Consider the following 20,544-nt stretch of genomic DNA (forward strand, 5'->3'; position numbering starts at 1 on the left):
CATCACCCTGCACATCTTTGGCTTGCGAGGGGAAACTGGGACCCAGAGGAAACTCATGCAATCACAGGGAGAAGTGCAAACTAGACGGTACCAGAAGTCAAGATTGAAGCTGGGCTGCCTGTTGCTGAAGCTGGGTGACCTTGGTTCTGGAGTGAAGACAATGTAGGTTAAACAGTTTCCTACTTGTCCTGTAGATTATCTTCAGTTCACTTTGTTGGAGGCAGGTGCAATTTTGCAGCATGAAAGATTGAGAAAAATGTTGAGACAATGAACAACCTTGACACCAATCTACACTGAGATTGGTTTAGTTGTGGACCTCTCAGTTAAGATCATGGCTGTGTGCCATCATGAAGCAGGTGCACAATGGAGACAAGTATCAACATGCAGCCAAATTTGAGAAGGATATTCCACAATCCCTCTCAACTAATAGAGTTTTACAAGATTAAAGAAAAGCCCATGTATAGTAGTTGATGCTGCTCCCTGCATGAAGTGTTGAGCAGTGAAGATCATATCCACTGAGCCTCAGATTTTAGGAATTCACACTGGAATTCAGGAAGCAGTTTTCCGGCCACTGGAGAAAGATGGTAGAAGACGATCCTGGCAATGACACTATCTGTTACAGACAGCATCAAGACCAACCCCCCACCACCCCCCAAACCCCTGGAGAGACCACAATCAGATGTCTTTCTTGAAAATGGTCATGATTAGCAAGTCCAAGGTCCCCTGACATGTTCTCCTCTTCCTGGCCATGGGAGACAAAGCTGTGAACTTGTGACTGACGTTCCTCTCCGCCAGGGATGCGACATGTTCCTGAGCCCTTGTTTTTCCAGTGGGCATTCAGCTTTGACTTCATGTTGGTAAAGGCTGATGACAAGGATAGTCTACATTGTTTGCTATGGGATGAATTCAAAAGCGCATGTACAGGACAGAGTTATGGTTGAGAAGTTATTTGAAATGTTCCTTCCAGCAGACACTGACTGATTCTCTGTTCTTGACAAGTTCATCTGCATTCTTGGATCAGGATGGGTCCTTGAGTGCATGTGGTGTAGACTCCCTTACAGCACTAAAGAATCTGCACAATTGGCGGTTATCAGCAAGTTGCTGGAACTCCCACACTCTTTCCATCCACAATCTGTTCTTTGGATCACAGGTTTCCTGTTGGACATTAACCTTCTGGTAAATATCTTATAATTAGCAATAGCTGTCCTCAAAGGAGTTAAGAGTGTGCAACTTTCTACCATAAGGCAATGTGAACAGTACATATGCATTTAAGAGCAAGCTGGAGGTACACAAAACAGAAAAAAAGAGGCAAGAGGAAAAGAGATCAGTAGAGGACATTGTGACACATAAGCATGGTTTTGACTAGTTTGTCCAAATGAACGACATCTGTGTTGCAATTCCTACACAGTCCTATATAACATCGTGACCACTATTGTAAAGCACTTTAACATTGAGGAAACACACCCAGGCAATCACAGAAGTGTCATCAAAAGAAAAATTAAATGTCAAACCACAAAGGGCAGCTGACTGAAGACTTGTCAAAACAGGTAAGAAACCTTAAAGAGGTAGAAATGTACCTTGGCATTTTTTTTTAAATGCCATGGTCACCACTGGTGAAGCATGAGCAAGAGGATAGAATTAGAGAAGCAGTTATTTAGAGGCTTCCGGTTTGGAGATTATAAAGATAAGTAGGAACAAGACCTTGAATTGAAAACAAGTTGAGAATTTAAGGTGTTGCTTGACCAGGAGCCAATGTAGGACAGCAAACAGAGGAAAGTTCAAGAAAATGAACTTGATGCAAGTTAGGGTGTAGGCAGCTTGCATGTGGGCAGTCATTTGAAACATTTGAAGGAAGAAATTTAACAGATGAAATACAGGTAGGAAAGCAAACAGAAGCAAATGTCAAGGAGCTCTCGGCAGCCTCTTAGTCCTTATGCTGACACAGATTTCCCTTTTGCAAAACTCTTAGGTTTCAAAACAAAATCAATCATTACTGATAAGGAAATTGAAAATGCACTAATAAAGCAACAAAAAGAAAACTTTAATCCAGGGGAACTTAGCTTAAAAAGTTTGTAAACCACTGCATTAACCCCATTAAACTGGATGTAGCTGTTACAGATAAACAAAACTGGTATCATTTCAGTCTCATGCAAATCAATCTACCCTCCAATGCAATACTAGAGTGTTAACTTTGGTGGATAGATGCAATTTCTAAACCACTGCTTTGAGTTACCATAGTTCTATAACAAATTCTATCACACTGAATAAATTTGTATTCACAATGACTGCAAATTCAGTTCAATTTTAAGCATAAATATTCAAAACTTTATGGAGATGTTTGATTGTTTTAAAAGGGCAAAATCTGCGCATAGAAACTCATACCCCATCTCTATTTTGGGGGTGATTGACAGTTAAGTTGTAGAAATGGATAATTTGTCACACTGACTCTAGCTTTGCCTCTACAACAGAAAATCAATTTGCATTGGTACAATGAGCTGCCAACTTATTGAAATTGGAGATTCAGAAAATATTTTGTAAGGATATCTAATAGGCAGCCAGTGACAGACCATTAAGTGATTCATTGCTACACCTAAGCCAACTTTTGTTCTTGATAAAATAAGGTATAAGCAGAGGAAAAACAACCTCTCTCAGTGGATTGCTCTTAGACCACGATAATGCCCTTGCCCTTTGCTGTGTCCAAATCTTCACGGAACAGGATCAGAGTTGTCTCCAAGATGTTCAAGGTGTTTTACAACAACCTGGAGTGCCACTTTGAGTTCCCTGCAGCCAGCCCAAGAACCAAATATACCAGGATGTAGATAGCCAATCTCATGGAGCAAACAAAAATCATTCCTTTAAAAAAAGTTGTGAAGATAGGCAGTGATAACTTCAAATTTTAATGTATGGCAGCATACACAACACATTGTGGGTCAACCAAGAAAGATTGTGATTCAAACTGGTCAGCAACTTGGAAGCTTGTAATATATCTGAATTCAAAGAAAATTTAATTCCCCTTGGTAAATTCAGAAACCTCCAAGCATGTCAAAGATTGTCCACAGTAACAAAGACAATTCTCCACAGAAACCACTAGTTTATCTGAAAAGTGACATTTGGCTCTAGAACACTACAATGCTCATTGGTATGCAAGTTAAGAAAATGCATTGATGAAAAAAATATTAGAAATGCCCATATAGTCATTATGAATTAACCATAATGATATTACATACATATTATACACCTTTACCATAGCAAGAAATTCAACACCTTTTGTGGCTTTTGATTGATACCAAAACCTTGCTGATGTGAGTACTTTTAAGGAATGGTAAGGAGGTACAGTGTGAAGAAGAGAAATTTAAACAATTATTTTGTATACATCTTCATGGAAGACAAAACAAAAAGCCTTCTGAAATAGTAGAGGGTCTAGGAAGAACGAAAAGATGAAAATAACTAATTAGTGTAATAAAACATACCAGAGAAACTTATGATACTTAAAGCCAATTCCCCAAGGTTTTCAAAGATGTGGCTTTGAAGATAGAGGATACACTGCTTATCATCCTGCAAAATGCCACAGAGTCTAAAACTGTTCTCACTAAGGTAGAAAATACAACTCCACTAGTTATGAAAGTGCAAGAGAAAACATGGAACTATGGATGAATTAACCTGACTTTGAATGGGATAGGGGCATGAACTTCCTGGGGAATAACAAAACAAAACATTGTTACCACTAACACATGCTTGGTACCCAACACACTCCCAAATTCTAAAAGCATCATCATACATTAACAAACATGTCAAAATGTTTCAATACCTAAAAGGCAATTATTTTATGTAACAAACTGTTCTATTTAGAAGCAGTGATCAGTTTTGAAATCATATGATGCAGCTCTTATGGAACAATACATAGCTGGGAATCATTCAACACAAGTGGTTTGGAAATTGATGACTATATTTATAAGGAGAATGCTTGGTTACTCAATATGTACACATACATAGACAAATCTGTACAAGAAATTGAAATGAGGCCGAGGCTGCACTCACAAGCAAGCAGATCTGTGGATAATTAGAATAGTCTAATTGGATGGGGAAGAATTAACATAGATTTATCAACATGGAATCTGGAGCAAAAAACAAACTGCTGGAGAAACTCAGCAAATCGGACAGCATCTGTGGAGGGAAATGGACAGTCAACGTTTTGGGTCAAGACCCTTCATCTGGTCCAGATGAGGAGTCTCGATCCGAAACATCGACTGTCCATTTCCCTCCACAGATGCTGCCTGATTTGCTGAGTTAATCGAGCAGTTTCTTTTATGTACACAAAATAATTGTTTAATTTCTCTTCACACCATACCTCTCCTTTTTAAGTCATTCCTTGAAACCTACTCACATGAGCAAGATTTTGGCATTAATGAAATGTCACAAGAAGTTAAGGCTATTGAACTTTTTACTGCAGTAATGGTGCTGTATTTATGGTTAAAGGTGTTTATCAACAGGAAATCGTGTTTGACAAATTGGTCAGTTTTCTGAAACTGTAACTAACAAGTGAAACCAGTGGATATGGTGCTTTTAGACTTTCAAAAGGCCACGTGCCACATGAATAACATGCCACACAAGAACTTGCTAAACAAAATCAGAGGTATTGTACGGCTATGGATTAAGGACCGGTTAACTGACAAAGGAAAGTAGAAATAAATGAGTCAACGTCTGGCAATAAGTGGGTGCTGCAGTGTTTAGTGTTGGGAACCCAATGGTTCACAATCTACAACAACAATTTGGATGAGGGGACCAACTGCAATATATATCCAAACCTGGGTGGGAATAAAATGGAATATTATCTGGAAAAATGTGGTCAGCTATTTTAGCATAAAAAAACAGAAAAGTATTGTATTTGTTTAAATACTGAGGGAATGGAAAACTATTGGTGTTCAGGGAGACCTAGATGTCCCTGTACATAAATTACTGAAAGTTAATATGCAGATACAGTAGCCAATTAGAAAAGCAAATCATATGTTGTATTTTACCAACTGATGATTTGAGCACATGGGTAAAGATGTATGACTACAATTAGACGTGACCCTAGTGAGATTACATCTGATATATGGTGTATGGCTTTGCTCCCCCTATCCCAGGATCTATTTAAAGAGTCATAGAGCAATACAGCATGGAAACAGGCCCTTCCACCCAAGCAGTCCTTGCGAATCACATCGTCCACCAAGCTAGTCCCATTTCCTGCGTATGACCCATCTCTCCAGGCCCCTCTCCTCCAAGTACCTATCCAAGTCTTCTTAAATAATACTATTGTACCTGCTTCTACCACTTCCTCTGGAAGTTTGTTCCATATACTCACCATCCTCTGAGTGAAAAAATTCCCTCTCAGGTCCCTTTTAAATCTTTCCCCTCTCACCCCAAATCTGTGCCCCCTAGTTTTGGACTCCCTTACCTTAAGGAAAAAACGGTTACCATCCACCTTATCTATGCCTTAATAATTTTAAACATTTCTATAAGGTTGCCGCTCATTCTCCTACATTCGAAGGAATAAAGACCTAGCCTGGCCAACCTCTCCCTATAACTCTGGCCTTCTAGTCCTGGCACATCCTCAAATCTTTTCTGCACTCTTTCCAATTTAACCACTTCTTTCCTATAATAGGGTGACCAAAACTGTACACAGTACACCAAGTGCAGCTTCACCAGTGACTTATACAACTGCAACATTATGTCCTAACTCCTATACTGAATGCCCTTACTCGAAGGCCAGCATGCTAAACACCTTTTTCACCACCCTGTCTATCTGTGATGCTGCTTTCAACAAACTATGCATTTGTACTCCTAGGTCCCTCTGTTCCATTACACTCCCTAGTGCTCTACCATTCATAGTACAAGTCCTATGCTGGTTTGACTTTCCAAAATGCATCACCTCACACTTATCTGTTTTGAAATCCATTTGCCACTCCTTGGCCCACTTCCCTAACTAATCAAGATCCCCCTGTAATCTACAATAACCTTCTTCACTATCAACCTAATTTTGCGTCATCTGCAAACTTGCTGATCAAGCCTTGTGCATTCACGTCCAAAGCATTCATATAAATAACAAATAACAAGGGTCCCAACACCAACCCCCGTGCCACACACTAGTCACCAGTCTCCATTCCGAGAAACAATCTTCAACCACCATCCTCTGCTTCCTACCTCTGAGCCAATTTTGAATCCTCTTAACTAGCTCTCCCTGGATTCCATGGGACCTAAGCTAACAGACAGCCATGCGGGACCTTGTTGAAGGCCTCGCTAAAGTCCAAGTAGACAACATCCACTGCCCTACCCTCATCTACTTTTTCAGTTACCTCTTTAAAGAACTCTAAATGATTCGTCAAACACTACTTCCCATCCACAAAGCTATGCTGGCTCCTCCTAATCAGACTCTATCCAAATGTTGGTAGATCCTGTCCCTCAGAATTCCCTCCAGTAACTTCCCCACCATTGATGTCAGGTTGACCGGCCTGTAGTTCCCTGGCTTGTCCTTGCTACCCTTCTTAAACAATGGAACAATGTTAGCCACTTTCCAGTCTTCAGGAACTTCACCAGTGGCTAACGATGAAGCAAATATCTCCGCAAGGGCCTCTGCTATTTCTTCTGTAACCTTCCACAAAGTCCAAGGATGTACTCATCAGGCCCTTAATGCTACCAGGGGGAAGGCTGCAAATACCTCCTCCCTGGTAATATGGATGTTCTCCAAAACATCTCCACTGGTTTCTCTTATCTTTTGAGCAATCACGATTTTCCCCTCAGTAAACATAGAGGAGAAACATTCATTAAAAATCCTGCGGCTCCAGACAAAGGTGGCCCTGCTGATCTCTAAGGAGATCTACTCTCTCCCTAGCCAACTTTTTACTCTTAATATATCTGTAGAACCACTGGGGATTTTCTTTATCCTTACCTGCCGGATCCAACTCGTATCCTCCTGATTTCCCTCTTAAGCGTATTCTTAATCTTTTTACAGTCATCCAGGGATTCACTCATCCCAATCCCCTAAACCCAATACATACTTCCTTCTTTTTCTTGACCAGAGCCTCAATATCTCACATCAGCCAGGGCTACCTAACTTGGCAGGTTTACCCTTCAGCCTTACAGGAACATGCTGCTTCTGGACTCTTGATATCACACTCTTAAAAGCCTCCCACTTGCCATTTGTTCCTTTCCCTTCAAACAGGCTCACCCAATCGACCTCTGCTAGATTCTGTCTAATTCCCTCAAAATTAGCCCTGCTCCAGTTTAGGACCCAAACCTGAGGACCTTTTCCATCACTATCTCAAAGCTAATAGAATTATGGTCACTAGAGCCAAAATGTTCCCTGACTGCCACCTTAGTTACTTGCCCTGCCTCGTTCCCCAAGAGGAGGTCCAGTATTGCACCCTCCCCAAGTAGGTCCCTCGATGTATTGACTCAGAAAAATGCCCTAGACACATTTCACAAATTCCACCCCTGCCAGGTCCTTAACATTCTCTGTGGGCCAGTCAATACCGGGGAAATTAAAACCTCCCACTAATACAACCCTGTTATTCTTACAACTATGACTAATTTCTCTACACACCTGCTCCTCAAGTTCCTGCTGTCTATTGGGGCTGTTACATCCTCCCTTATCAAAAAGACAATACCCTCTCTGCACTTATCTGTACCTCTGTCACACCTGTACCATCTGTATCCTGGATCACTAGCTGCCAGTCCTGCCCTTCTCTCAGCCATGTTTCTGTTTTGGCAATGATATCCCGGTCCCCAGAACCAATCCATGCTGAGTTCGTCTGCCTTACCCGTTAATCCTCGTGCACAGAAATAAATGCAGTTTAACTGGGTATTCCTTTCCCTGCCTTTACTGTGCCCCTGGCTATCCTGATTACTAAACCTGTTCTCACAGGCTACTGCTTTATCCATGACTTGCTCCTGCTCAGAGTCCCACCCCTTGCCAATCTAGTTTAAATCCTCCCCGTGTAGCACTAGCAAATTTCCCTGCAAGGATATTGGACCCTCTCTGAATCAAATGCAACCTGTCCCTCTTCTACAGGTCGCTTCTATCCTATAAGAGATCCCAATGGTCCAAGAACCTGAATCCCTCCCCCTGCACCAGCTGCTCAGCCACAAATTCATCTGGCCTACCTTTCCATTTCTGACCTCACTTGCACGTGGCACCGGGAGTAATCTGGACATCACTACCCTCAAGGTCCTGCTTCTTAACTTCTTACCCAATTCCCTATACTCATTCTGCAGAACCTCATCCCTTGTTCTATGTCATTGTATCAACATGTACAACAACATCCGGCTGTTCACCCTCCACTTCGAAAATGTTCTGCACCCGCTCAGAAACATCCTTGACCCTGCCACCCAGGAGGCAAAACACCATCTTGGCTCTCTTCTGCAGCCACAGAATCTCCCGTCTGTCCCCCTAACTATCAGAATCAGGTTTATTATCACTGACATATATCGTGGAATTTATTGTTTTGCGGCAGCAGTTCAGTGCAAGACATAAAAATTACTGTAAGTTACAAAAATAAATTAATAGTGCAAAAGAGGAATAATGAGATATTGTTCATGGACCATTCAGAAATCTGACGGCAGAGTGGAAGAAGCTGTTCCTGAAATGTTGAGTGTGGGTCTTCTGTACATCCTGTCCGATGGTAGTAACGTGAAGAGGGTCATTAATGATGGATGCTGCCTTCTTGAGGCGCCACCTCTTGAAGATATCCTCAGTGGTGGGGAGCATTGTGCCTGTGATGGAACTGGCTGAGTCTACAACCCTCTGTACCTCTTTTGATCCTGCATATTGGTGCCTCCATACCAGGCTGTGATGCAACCAGTCAGAATGCTCTCCATCATACATCTGTAGAAATTTGCAAGAGTCTTTGGTGATATACCAAATCTCCTCAAACTCCTAATGAAGTAGAGATGCTGGCGTGCCTCCTTAGTGATTGCATCAATGTGTTGGGCCCAGATACGTCCTTTGAGATGTTGACACCCAGGAACTTGAAGCTGCTCACTCTGTCCACCGCTGATCCCTCAATGAAGACTGGTGTGTGTTCTCCTGACTTGCCCTTCCTGAAGCCCACAATCAATTCCTTGGTCTTGCTGACATTGAGTGAGAGATTGTTGTTGCGACACCACTCAACCAGCCAATCTATCTCATTCCTGTACACCTCATCGCCATCTGCAATTCTGCCAACAGTGGTGTCATCAGCAAATTTATAGATGGTCTTTGAGCCACACAGTCATGAGTGTAGAGAGAATAGAGCAGTGGGCTAGGCACGCATCCTTGAGGTGCACCCGTGTTGATTGTCAGCGAGGAGGACATGTTACTGCCAATCCGCACTGACTGTGGTCTCCCTATAAGGAAGTCAAGGATCCAGTTGCAGGAGGAGGTACAGAGGCCCAGGCTTTGATGCTTGTTGATCAGTACTGAGGGGATGATGGTGTTGAACACCAAGCTGTAATCAATAAACAGCAGCCTGACGTACGTTTTGCTGTTGTCTAGGTGCTCCAAAGCTGAGTGGAGAGCCAGTGTGATTACGTCTGCTGTAGACCTGTTGTGGCAGTAGGCAAATTGCAGCAGGTCCAGGTCTTTGCTCCAATCCAGCCAGTTGGTCGGCACAGATTTTCAGTACCCTGTCGGGGCCTGACACCTTGCAAGGATTCACCCTCTTGGAGGATATTCTGACGTCAGTCTCTGAGACAGATCACAGGGTTGCTAGATGTTGTGGGGATTAGCACAGATGTCGTGTTATTCTCCCTTTCAAAGCGTGCATAGAAGGCGTTGAGCCTCTTATCATTATCACCCTGTCAGATTGCACCCTTTCCCTCTGAGCCACAGTGCCAGAGATATGACTGCTGATGCTAGCCCCTGAAAGATCATCCCCCTCAACAGTATCCAAAAAGGTATACCTGTTAGTGAGGGGAATGGCCACAGGGGAATCCTGCACTGACTGCCTACTCCCCTTGCTTTTCCTGGTGGTCACCCATCTACCTGAAGCCTATACCTTGGGTGTGACCAGCTCAGTAAAATTCTCATTTATGATGTTCTCAGATTCCCAGATGATCTTGAGTACATCCAACTCAATCCCATTTCTCCAATTCCTTGACGCGGTCCGTCAGGAGCTGCAGTTGGGTGTACTTCTCACAGATGTAGTCGTCAGGGAGACCATGAGGTTCCCTGACTTCCCGCATCTTGCGGAAGCAGCATTCCACTGCCCTAACTACCATCCTGTCTACACTGAGTCAAGTGCTAAGGATGAATAAAGAAATTTTAAAAAATCCTTACCTGCTCCTCCCCACCGAAGCCTCTCTAGCCAAAGCCTCAAGTGTCCACTCTTACACTGGCCCAATCTCTCAATGACCACCCCACTTAACCTCATCTTCCTTTCATTGGTTAAAGTCCCCTCCAATTAGCCAATCAACGAGACTTGGCTTTTTCCAAGTTCCTGCTCTCACTCTCAGCTCCCAACTCTTATCAAAGTGAAACTAACCATTTGTGACAGAGGGAGTGCAACAGATTCTCATTCCTGGGATTGGGATGAGGGATGGTTAAGTGGAAGGGAAGGATTAAACAGGCTGGGTTTATACTCTGCAGTTTATAAAGAATGAGAGATGCTCTCACAGAAACAAAAAATTCTTACATGGCTTGACAGAACAGATGAACCCTTGGGTGCCTTTAACCAGGAATCTGCTGTTCAGGATAAATTAAAAGAAACCTCTCCAACCAGAATCTTTGGAATCCTCTACCCAAAATAGTTGCGACAGCTCAGTCTCCGAAGAAATTCAAGACAGATCAATAGATTTTTGGACATTAAAGGAATTAACAGATATGGGGTTAGCAGAGGATAGTGATGCCAAGGTAGAAGATCAGCTATAATCTTATCGAAGACCAGAAGAGGTGCAAGGGGACAAATGAACTTCTCTTGCTTCCATTTCTACATTCTAGGAAGAGGTTTGGGGAGGAAGCAACAGAGCTCAGGGCTAAGCAGTTGAAAGAATGGCTACCAAAGGCAGAGATTACAATTAGGGATCAGAAAGGTTTGGAGGACAAGGCTTGTAGGACTGAAGAAAATTAGAGTTATGGGTGACTGGGGAGCATTAGTTTAATACCATCAAGGGATTTGAAACTGATAAGATTATTAAAAAAAATAGCCACCAGACTTGGAATCAATGCCTGTCCATAAGCATATAGGCAATGATGGATGAGACTCTGAGTTCGATACAGACAGGAGTTGAGGGTGATCTCAAGTTTATATACAACTTAAGGAAATATAGTAATAGTAAAATTCAGAAGTAACAACCAGCATATGACTGCTTTAGTGGCAAAATGACTCATCATGTGTTGTAACAGATGTCCATGTTAGAGGAAGAAACAAATTGTCCTGAAGCAAGTGCAGTCAGGACCTCAGCTTAAGTGTCAAAAGCATCAAGGTTGCAAACACAGTCTGATTCAGTCTCAGCCAACTGTCAGCAAGAAGGGTAGAACTGTCTGATATTTAGGGAATAGAATTTGTGGTGGGAAAGACAGACAGTTTCCAGTTTTCAATTTGTGGAAACTCCTGCTCATCAGCAGTGAATGTCAGAGAAACAATATGACAAATTGGAGATAATGGAAGAATCAAGAAAAAAGTTGATGAGACAAGGGTGAATCTTGTTGGTGCAACATGATAACCAATGATGCAGTCATGAGGCAGGGTCTCAACCTGAAACATCAACTATTCCTTTGCCTCCACAGATGCTGTCTGACCCACTGAGTTCCTCCAGCAGCTCGTTTTTTTGTTATAGATTCCAACATCCAGTGTCTTGTGTCTCTGTGATACCCAATATTTTCAGTTTATTTCAATGAGGGGAAAGCACACAGAATGTAATGAGCAGTAGAATGCCATCCAGCCTCTTGAGTTTACCATACAATAAGGTACTAGTTGATCTATTCTGACCTCAACACATCCCTGCCCAGTTCTCATAAGCACGGTTCACTGGTGTATGTAATTACCAAGAGTTGCAAGTCACAGAGAAAAAATTCTGACTCATCTCAATAAAGAAACCAACCCCTATTCCTGAGATTATTGCCCCAAGTTCAGGACTCTTCTCCCCTTCTCAGAGAACCTTAGAAGTTTCAATGAGATCACCTCTTATTCTTTTAAGCTCTATATACAGACGTTGGATATGGGAGATGATAGTGCAGGAGCAGGAAAAGAAGCCATTTCAGGCAATTCTCTCACCATAACTGGAAAGCTGAGAATAAAACCAGGCAAGGGTGACCTAAAATAGAGGAAAGGCACTGCAGGAAGATGGCAGAGTAAAATCTGGCAAAAGCTGTAGCCAGAATAGATGCATTGAAGGAATAATTTATGACGATCGCAATTAAGATATCATTTGTATCTTTTCAGTACTGTGTGGAACAGAAGCCAATGAATACAAAGGAGGAACAGAAAGTCATGAAACAGTTCTCACTAAAGTATTTGTTCCTTCTTAAACAATAGTACATTTTCTCCAGGGAAAGTGAAGAACTCGACACCATTGATCTTGCATGTAAAACAGTGCAAACAGTGTGATGTATTTGAATTGGATCTGGACATTCAACCAAGTACAAAAGCAGGATGAACTATGATTTAGAGTCCATAAGTGAATTTCAGAAATCATTCCTTCCACTTCGTCACATCTTCTTGTCAACAATTCGTCGTGGTCAGTTGACAGTGGTTTGACATTTATGTTGCAAGTATATTTAACACCAAATAGGTTTCTTTCACCAATGACTACAATTTTTTTTTACAATAATTCTTGCCTTTCTGAAAAAAGCATTTCAAAACCAACAATACATTTCATAATTTGTCCTTTCAACTACCTAAGACCATAAAACATAGGAGGAGAATTAGGCCATTCAGCCCTTTGAGTCTGCTCTGCCTTTCGATCATTGCTGATTTATTTTTCCCTCTCAACCTCATTCTCCTGCCTTCTATCAACCTCTGCTTTAAATATACCCAAGGACGGTCTCCACAGCCGTCTGTGGCAATGAATTCCACAGATTCACCACCCTCTGGCTAAAGAAGTTCCTCCTCATCTCTGTCCTAAAGGGATGCCCTTCTATTCTGAGCTATGCCCTCTGGTCCTAGACTCTCCCACTGCTGGAAACATCCTCTCCACATCCACTCTATCCAAGCACTTCAATATTCAGTAGGTTTCAATGAGATTTCCTTCCCCACCACCCCCCCCCCAACCTTCTAAACTCCAGCAAATACAGGCCCAGAACCATCAAACACTCCTTGTATGTTGACCCTTTCATTCCCAGGATAATTCTTGTAATCCTCTGGACCCGCTCCAATGCCAGCACATCCATCCTTAGATATGAGGCCCAAATCTGCTCACAATACTCCCAATATGATCTGACCAACCCCTTTTAAAGCCTCAGCATTACATCCTTGCTTTCATATTCTAGTCCTCTCAAAATGAATGCCAACATTAAATCTGCCTTCCTTATTACCAACTCAACCTGCAAGTTAACATTTAGGGAAGCCTGCACTAGGACTCCCAAGTCCCTTTGCACCTCCGACTTCTGAATTCACTCCCCATTTAAAAAACAGTCTACACCAATATTCCTTCCACCAAAGTACATGACCATACACTTCCCTATGCTGTATTCCATCTGCCACTTCTTTGCCCATTCTCCTAAACTGTCCAAGTCCTTCAGCAGACTCCCTGCTTCCTCAACACTACCTGCCCCTCCACCTACGTATCTTTGTATAATCCGCAAACTTGAGCACAAAGCCCTCAATTCAGTCATCCAGATCATTAACATACAACATGAAAAGTAGCAGACCCAACACCGATCCCTGCGGAACACCACTAGTCACAGGCAGCCAACCAGAAAAGGCCCCCTTTATTCCCACTCTCTGCCTTCTGCCAGTCAGCCAATCTTCTATCCATGCTGGTACCTCTCCTGTAATATCATGAGCTCCTATCTTGCTTAGCAGCCTCATGTGCAGCCCCTTGTCAAATCCAAAGATCCAAGTAAACAACATCCACTGACTCTCCTTTGTCTATCCTGCCTGTTACTTCCTCAAAGAATTCCAACAGATTTGTCAGGCAAGATCTCCCCTTAAGGAAACCATGCTGACTTCGGCCTATTTTATTATGTGCTTCCAAGTATCCTGTAACCGCCTCCTTAATAATGGACTCTTAACATCTTACCAGCTATTGAAGTCAGGCTAACTGGCCTATAATTTCCTGTCTTTTGCTTCCCTGTCTTCTTAAAAAGTGGAGTGACATCTGCGATTTTCCAGTCCTCCGGAACCATTCCTGACTCTAGTGATTCTTGAAAGAGAAATTCTACTTCACGCACTGGGTTAAAAATCAGAACTCTAATGGATTATCAAACTTCAATGGGACAATATCAATTGGTAAAATGTAAGCTCTTGTATACCAATGGCAAACTGGAGACCAAAGGAAAGAGACCTACTCTGTTCCAGAAAAAATGACTTGCTCTATTTCAACGGAAAGAACTTGCGGCCTTTTCAAGTATTTTTAGACAGATCAAACCTACTTTGTCTTTTTCCATTTTTACTAGAACTTGACATTTTTGTAATACTTTATAATACAATCATTCTTCAAAGTGTACTTGGAATGATTAATCATAGCACTGCAGTAGAAAATTTCATTTCAGTATCCATTTATCCATTTTTTTTTCAAATTTTCCCTTTTGTCAGTTTTTTGTGTTTGACCTTTGACTTTATTCAGTTTACTCCATCGAGATTTCTGTTTCTAACTTCTTTATTTTGACGAAAAACACTATGATGCTGGAGGAACTCAGCAGGCCAGGCAGCATCCGTGGAGAAAAGCAGGTGGTCAATGTTTTGGGTCGGGACCCTTCTTCAGGACTGTTCTTCATCTAGATTCCAGCATCTACAGTGCTTTGTTTTTCTTTATTATTTTGACTTTTATCTTGAATTGCTTGCTAATCTGGCAACAGTTTAGACTTCAACTCCATTTCAATCTTCAAAGATGTTCACTGTTACAATCTCCTACAATCACTATTTCTTCAACAGTTTGGAAGTAGCTTTTCTGTTTTAAGCTCAAGAGATTGAACCTGGAAAGTGCACGGTTTCTTTTTCAGAATATGTGCATTCCCTGGCAAGGCCAGCATTTACTGACCATCCCTCGGCAAAGCCAGCATTTACTGACCATCCCTCATTGCCCTTGAGATGGTAGAGGAGAGCCACCTTCTTAAGCTGCAGCAGTTAAGGAAGGGAGTTTCAGGATTTAAGCCTAGCAAAGGTAAAGGAAACACAATGCTTTCCAACTGAGAATAGTGTGCAAATAGCAGGGAATGTGCACCAGCTGCCCTTGGCCTTCTTACTAGTAGATGATGGAGGTTTGGGAAATGCAGTTGGAGTAGCCTTGGCAAGTAATTGGAATGCACTTTCTAAATAATACACATCACAGCCACTGTGTGGAAGTGCTGGTGGAATGAATGACTTAGGTGGCGAAAAAGGAGCCAGTCAAGTAATTTGCTCTCTCCTGGATGGTGTTGAACTTCTTCGGTGGTGATGGAGCGACACTCATCTGGGAAAGTGGAATTACAATCCAGACATGTGCCTTGAAGACAGTCTAAAGAACTTAACTACCTTATATGAACCTGATGATACCCAACCACGTATCAGAATCGGGTTTTGAATAAATTGAAATTTGTCAGGCTTGAATGATATTGGACTGGCTTGGGTCCTTACTCTGTGTTTGGTATCAAAAAAATTAGATGTCCTTCGGCTCAAATGGGCTGGTTCAGTGGAGCTTTAATTATACACTCATGCAGACATTTAATGGATAGGCTTTAGAGTGTCAGGAATTTCAAGAGGAGAATCTGGGCTAAGAGTGGATTCAAATTGAGTGCCTGGGTTCATCCAATGTTATCCTTATTCTGTTACAATGTCAACACAGTGTAGTTAAACACACAAGTCTGGAGTCACACACTGATCCCATGAAGTGTACTGGCATCAGGTCAAACATGGGCAAAAGTAAGCTCCCCTTTGCCATCTGTTGATGAATCAGTGCTCTTCCATATTTAAGAACATTTGAGTGGGCCAGACCAGCAAATTTCCACCCCTGAAGGACACCTGTGAACTAGACAAATTTTTACAAAAATCCAGTAGTTTAGTGAACACCATTACAGAGCCTAGATTTAGTTTTAAATTCAAGATCATTAAATTATTTGAATTCACATCCCACAGCCGCCGTGACGAGGCTTGAACACACACCTCTAGATTTTGGTCCAACTCTCAGAATTACACAAGTAACTTAACCACCTGTGAGTTACACTTTCAATTTTCATTACAAATTACTTCCAAAATTCACAAACAAGAACTTTCACAATCCCCTACAATCAGGCAGGAGAAAAACCTCTTTTCTTTCCACAAAACAGCATTACTCTGGTGCATTTTAATGTGACACAACTGAAAATGGATTGTGGCCCAAGGAATGAGTGCAATTTCAAATCTGGCTTAAAGAGCGCTAAAAATAGGATCTTGTAATTGGAACACGGCACTGCACCAGTTTTATCGGCAAGGTCCAATTCATTGATCTTCTACACCCATTTGTTCTATTTTAGTTGTTGTCAAGTAGTAGAAACACAACCTCTTCATCGCTACAATGGTTTATATCTTTTTTAAAAATCAGTTCTTCCAAGTACAGATTGCAACACCTTTCTTTCTTGTGACTGCACCACAAGATTACATATTATACATGTGTAATTATTAGTAATTAAATCATTTAAACTTTGAAAGGCAACCATGGGGACCTGTCATTGTCAAAAGGGTCTTGGAGATAGTGAACATTGTTTTGGATCTCTACACAGAGAACTTTGATTTAAGGAGGGAAGGTGGGAGTGGGAAAGTGAGAAGTAACTTCTTCATGTAGAGAATGTTTATGACTTGGAACTCATTGCATGTGGATAAGGACATAATCAGGGCTTTCAAAAAGCAATTAGATAAGCACAAGAGAAAATATTTAGCATGTTGTCAAGAAAAGGAACCTACTGGATTGCTCTACAAGGACCTGGCAAGAACTTGATGGGCCAAATGGTCATCGGCAGTGTAAATCATTCTATTTTATCTGTTTTAATTGAACCTTTTTAGCTTTTAACTTACAATGTGTCCCTCTATCATACAGTCATATTTCTTTATCCAGCTCTTACAGGTCCTTGCTGATTGCTCATTTTCCTATTATTCTATGTGAATAGATGTTGGAATTTGACAGGAGGAAGGCAAAACAACCATGGAGTAAGAAAAAGCCACCTGCCTATTTAACCCATTCCTTCCACCAGACAGACGGGAAACTACAATAGCAGACACTGTAATCTTTGGTACCACGTTGACTGGTGTAACACTGCTGGATATTTTTCCATTGATCCAGGGAGCACAGAAACCACAATTTTAACAGAGGATTTGACCATCAGATCTTGTGCTTAAATATCTAAATTCCTGTTCTTGACAACTGATATTTGGATTAAAACACCGGTGTTATTTATGCAACAAACTAAATGCAACCATTAATGAAAACATTTATAGAACTGCACCACTGGAAAGATGGAGATAAAAATGAGCAGAAATACAGTATATACACAAAATATGCTTTACTAATAGTACTAGTAAATTATACAGTATTTATCATTTTTACATCTAAAAAATTACTCAAGGAAAAGGTTTGCTAAAAAGGTACATAATCTTATGAATGCCCACCAATATTCACAGCTAATATTATTCTTCCTGGTGTTTTGTGAGAAGCAACTTAAAATACAGTTTATTACTTCCAATCAGAGTGATTACTTACCAGGCTCCAGCTTAATAACTTTTATAGCTGCTAGCTCTCCAGTATTGACATTCCGAGCCTAAAATAGAATACAAGAAACAAGGTTTTGAATATACAGATTAACAATCCATGTAAATCTTCAAATTACAGTTACAATACAACATTGGAATTTCTGCAATTGGGATGTCATTCTTCAGGCCAAAATAAGGCAAACAATTAGTAACAAAAAGAAAACAAGAGCAGTAGGGAATCAGTCTCCTCACTATGCTCAACAAAGTGTGCAAACCTAATCTGTATTTCAATTCCATACCAAAGTTGGAAAATTATACCAAGAGCAAGAGTTCTAAATATCTTCCTCCTTTTGAGTTAGCAGATTTCACCCATCAACTCCAACCTGTATACAAGCCAACATTAACATTAGATATTTTGACAAGGAAGTTCCCAACTGCTCCAAGTTTTTCTCACCTTGATAAAGGTCAGTACTTCTCACAACAGAGGGACAGGCCACCAATCCATATCTCAATCCATTTTAACTTTATAATTTATTTTTGTTGAAGACAATGAACACTTGCCCTTGCAAGTCTTAAGCACTCCAAGGTATAGCAAATTTTTATCCCGACTATGCACTTATTCTCCCACAAGAACAAATCTCAGATCATTAACATTCTGACTGCAGTAACCATTTTGTTGAACAGACTATTTATTGCCAAATGGAGATTGATAAAGAATTTTTAAGTGCCGTAATTCCATAAATGACATAACCTGAGTTGAGACCATCCACACAAGCCCAATAATGTGAATCCAATCCAATTTATACACATTTCCCTCCAAAGCATTATTGCAAAGAAAAACTAAGATTAAACTTATAAGATGTAGATATTATTGGCATATAATAGTAGCTATGAGTCAAAGTAAACAAAATTGTACTTGTGATCATTCTGATTCAGTCTTCATTAACTAAGTTTTAGTGGTTCAGCATTTAAACTGGCAGTTAGAGTAGCTCACCTTTTATGACTACGTTGGCAGAATTACTAATACAGTAATTATTTTAATACCCAGTTACAATGGCTTGATCTTTAAAACAAAAGGTATGTACTTTTTTTTTTGCAGTCAGCAGCACATATTGCTGACTGAAAGTTGCCTAGAAAGGCTGAAGACAAAGATTTCATCTCCCATATGCAGCTGCGGTCAGGCATCAGGTGTCAGTGTTCTGTGGCATACAGTCAGTGATGTTATCTACTAGGTCAAGGCCTATCAAACTGAAGAATTATCACACAGTGATACAAGCTGCGTTGTAATATTTTTTAAGAAGGCATTTTACTCAGCCCAAAATCAAGATTGAAGCATACTTAATGATTAAGTGCTGATACTTCAAACTTGAACTTTTTAAAATTTTTAAAAAAATTTAAAATACTTATGAGATAACACTGACACATGCAAAATCATCTCAGGGCCAGAAAGACTGTTATCACTAACTAAGGCCGAGTACAGTTTTAAAAACTCAGTTGAAGCTCATACAAAGTGTAATTTAAAAAACAGTAAGAATAGTTTGTATGTACGACATTCTCTTCTACCGATTCTGAAGAAAACTGCAAAAACCCTGTGGAAAAGCACGAAATTGCTGCCAGAAACTTCTGGATTTCGTTTTGTAACTGTGCACACATATACTCCACACATTGCTGCCACATTTCCTCCACAACAGGTATATTGCTGGAAGCCTTCCCATTAATTTTCACACCAAGAACTAAGGGGCAAAATACAGTGTTTATGTATTTTTTTAAAAACGTATAGCTTTCCAGTTAGGACCACTCCCTGCTTCTTTGCCACTAACCATACAACCTTCCCCTTCCCGTTTATCTATTTCCTTTTTGACAGTTAATACTGAACCCTGCTTGATTCGTCTGCCTACTATGAATGGAAACAGGTTTTGTTGGAATAAACAGAAACTTGCATGATTTTGAATAATTAAAATCAAGTCTCTTAACCCTTCTTTACCTTGAGAGGATAACCTCAGCCTCTCCACTCTTCAAATAAAAATACCTCATTGCAGATACCATTTTCATAAACTTTTTTTAAAACACATCTTTTTCAAACCAATGGCACATTTCCTAAAACTTAACATAATATAACTGGCTCTATTCGGAGGCACAGAGCACACAAGCAAAGCTGTTTAGCATAATTTCTTTGCTTTTCTGCTCTTTGCCTCCTAATAAAGTCACAGAGTTATGCAGCACAGAAACAGGCCCTTCAGCCCAATGAGTCCATGCTGGCCTAGTTGTCTACCCGAGCTAGTCCTGTTTGCCCGTGTTTGGCCCATATCCCTCCAAACCTTTCCTACTTATGTACCTGCCTTTCAAACATTGTAATTGTACCCACCTCCACCACTTCCTCTGGCAGCTCGTTCCATACACCCACCACCCTCTGGGTGAAGAACCTGCTCCTCAGGTCCCCTATAAATCTTTCCCCTCTCACCTTAAACCTGTGCCCTCTGACTGTGACCGTCCATCTTATCTATGCAACCCACCCCCCCCACCCCCAATAATGTTATAAACCTCCATGAGGTCACCCCTCAGCCTCTTTCGCTCCAGGGGAAACAGTCCCAGCCTGTCCACCCTCTCCTTTCTTCAGTAATCAGTCCTCCCCACCCCAGTCAGGTGGGTGCACCCCACCAACCCCTTCCCCTCCAAGACACCCTCTCCTCCATTCCCTCCCCACCTCCCTCAGACCCCCTCCCCCCTG

General features: G+C 41.2%; 1 protein-coding gene across 6 annotated transcripts in view; it reads right to left on the reverse strand.

Annotated features, from left to right (window-relative positions):
• The window catches only part of map4k3b (mitogen-activated protein kinase kinase kinase kinase 3b), a 212,181-nt gene that overhangs the window by 152,504 nt on the left and 39,133 nt on the right, over positions 1-20,544 (reverse strand). For all 6 annotated transcript variants that reach the window (XM_052011030.1, XM_052011028.1, XM_052011026.1 and 3 more), the window contains exon 2: positions 17,827-17,884. In XM_052011030.1, coding sequence (XP_051866990.1) covers positions 17,827-17,884 — 58 coding nt within the window. The remainder of the gene's footprint in view (positions 1-17,826; positions 17,885-20,544) is intronic.

The sequence above is a fragment of the Pristis pectinata genome, chromosome 3 (assembly GCF_009764475.1).
Source record: "Pristis pectinata isolate sPriPec2 chromosome 3, sPriPec2.1.pri, whole genome shotgun sequence".
Classification (NCBI taxonomy): domain Eukaryota; kingdom Metazoa; phylum Chordata; class Chondrichthyes; order Rhinopristiformes; family Pristidae; genus Pristis; species Pristis pectinata.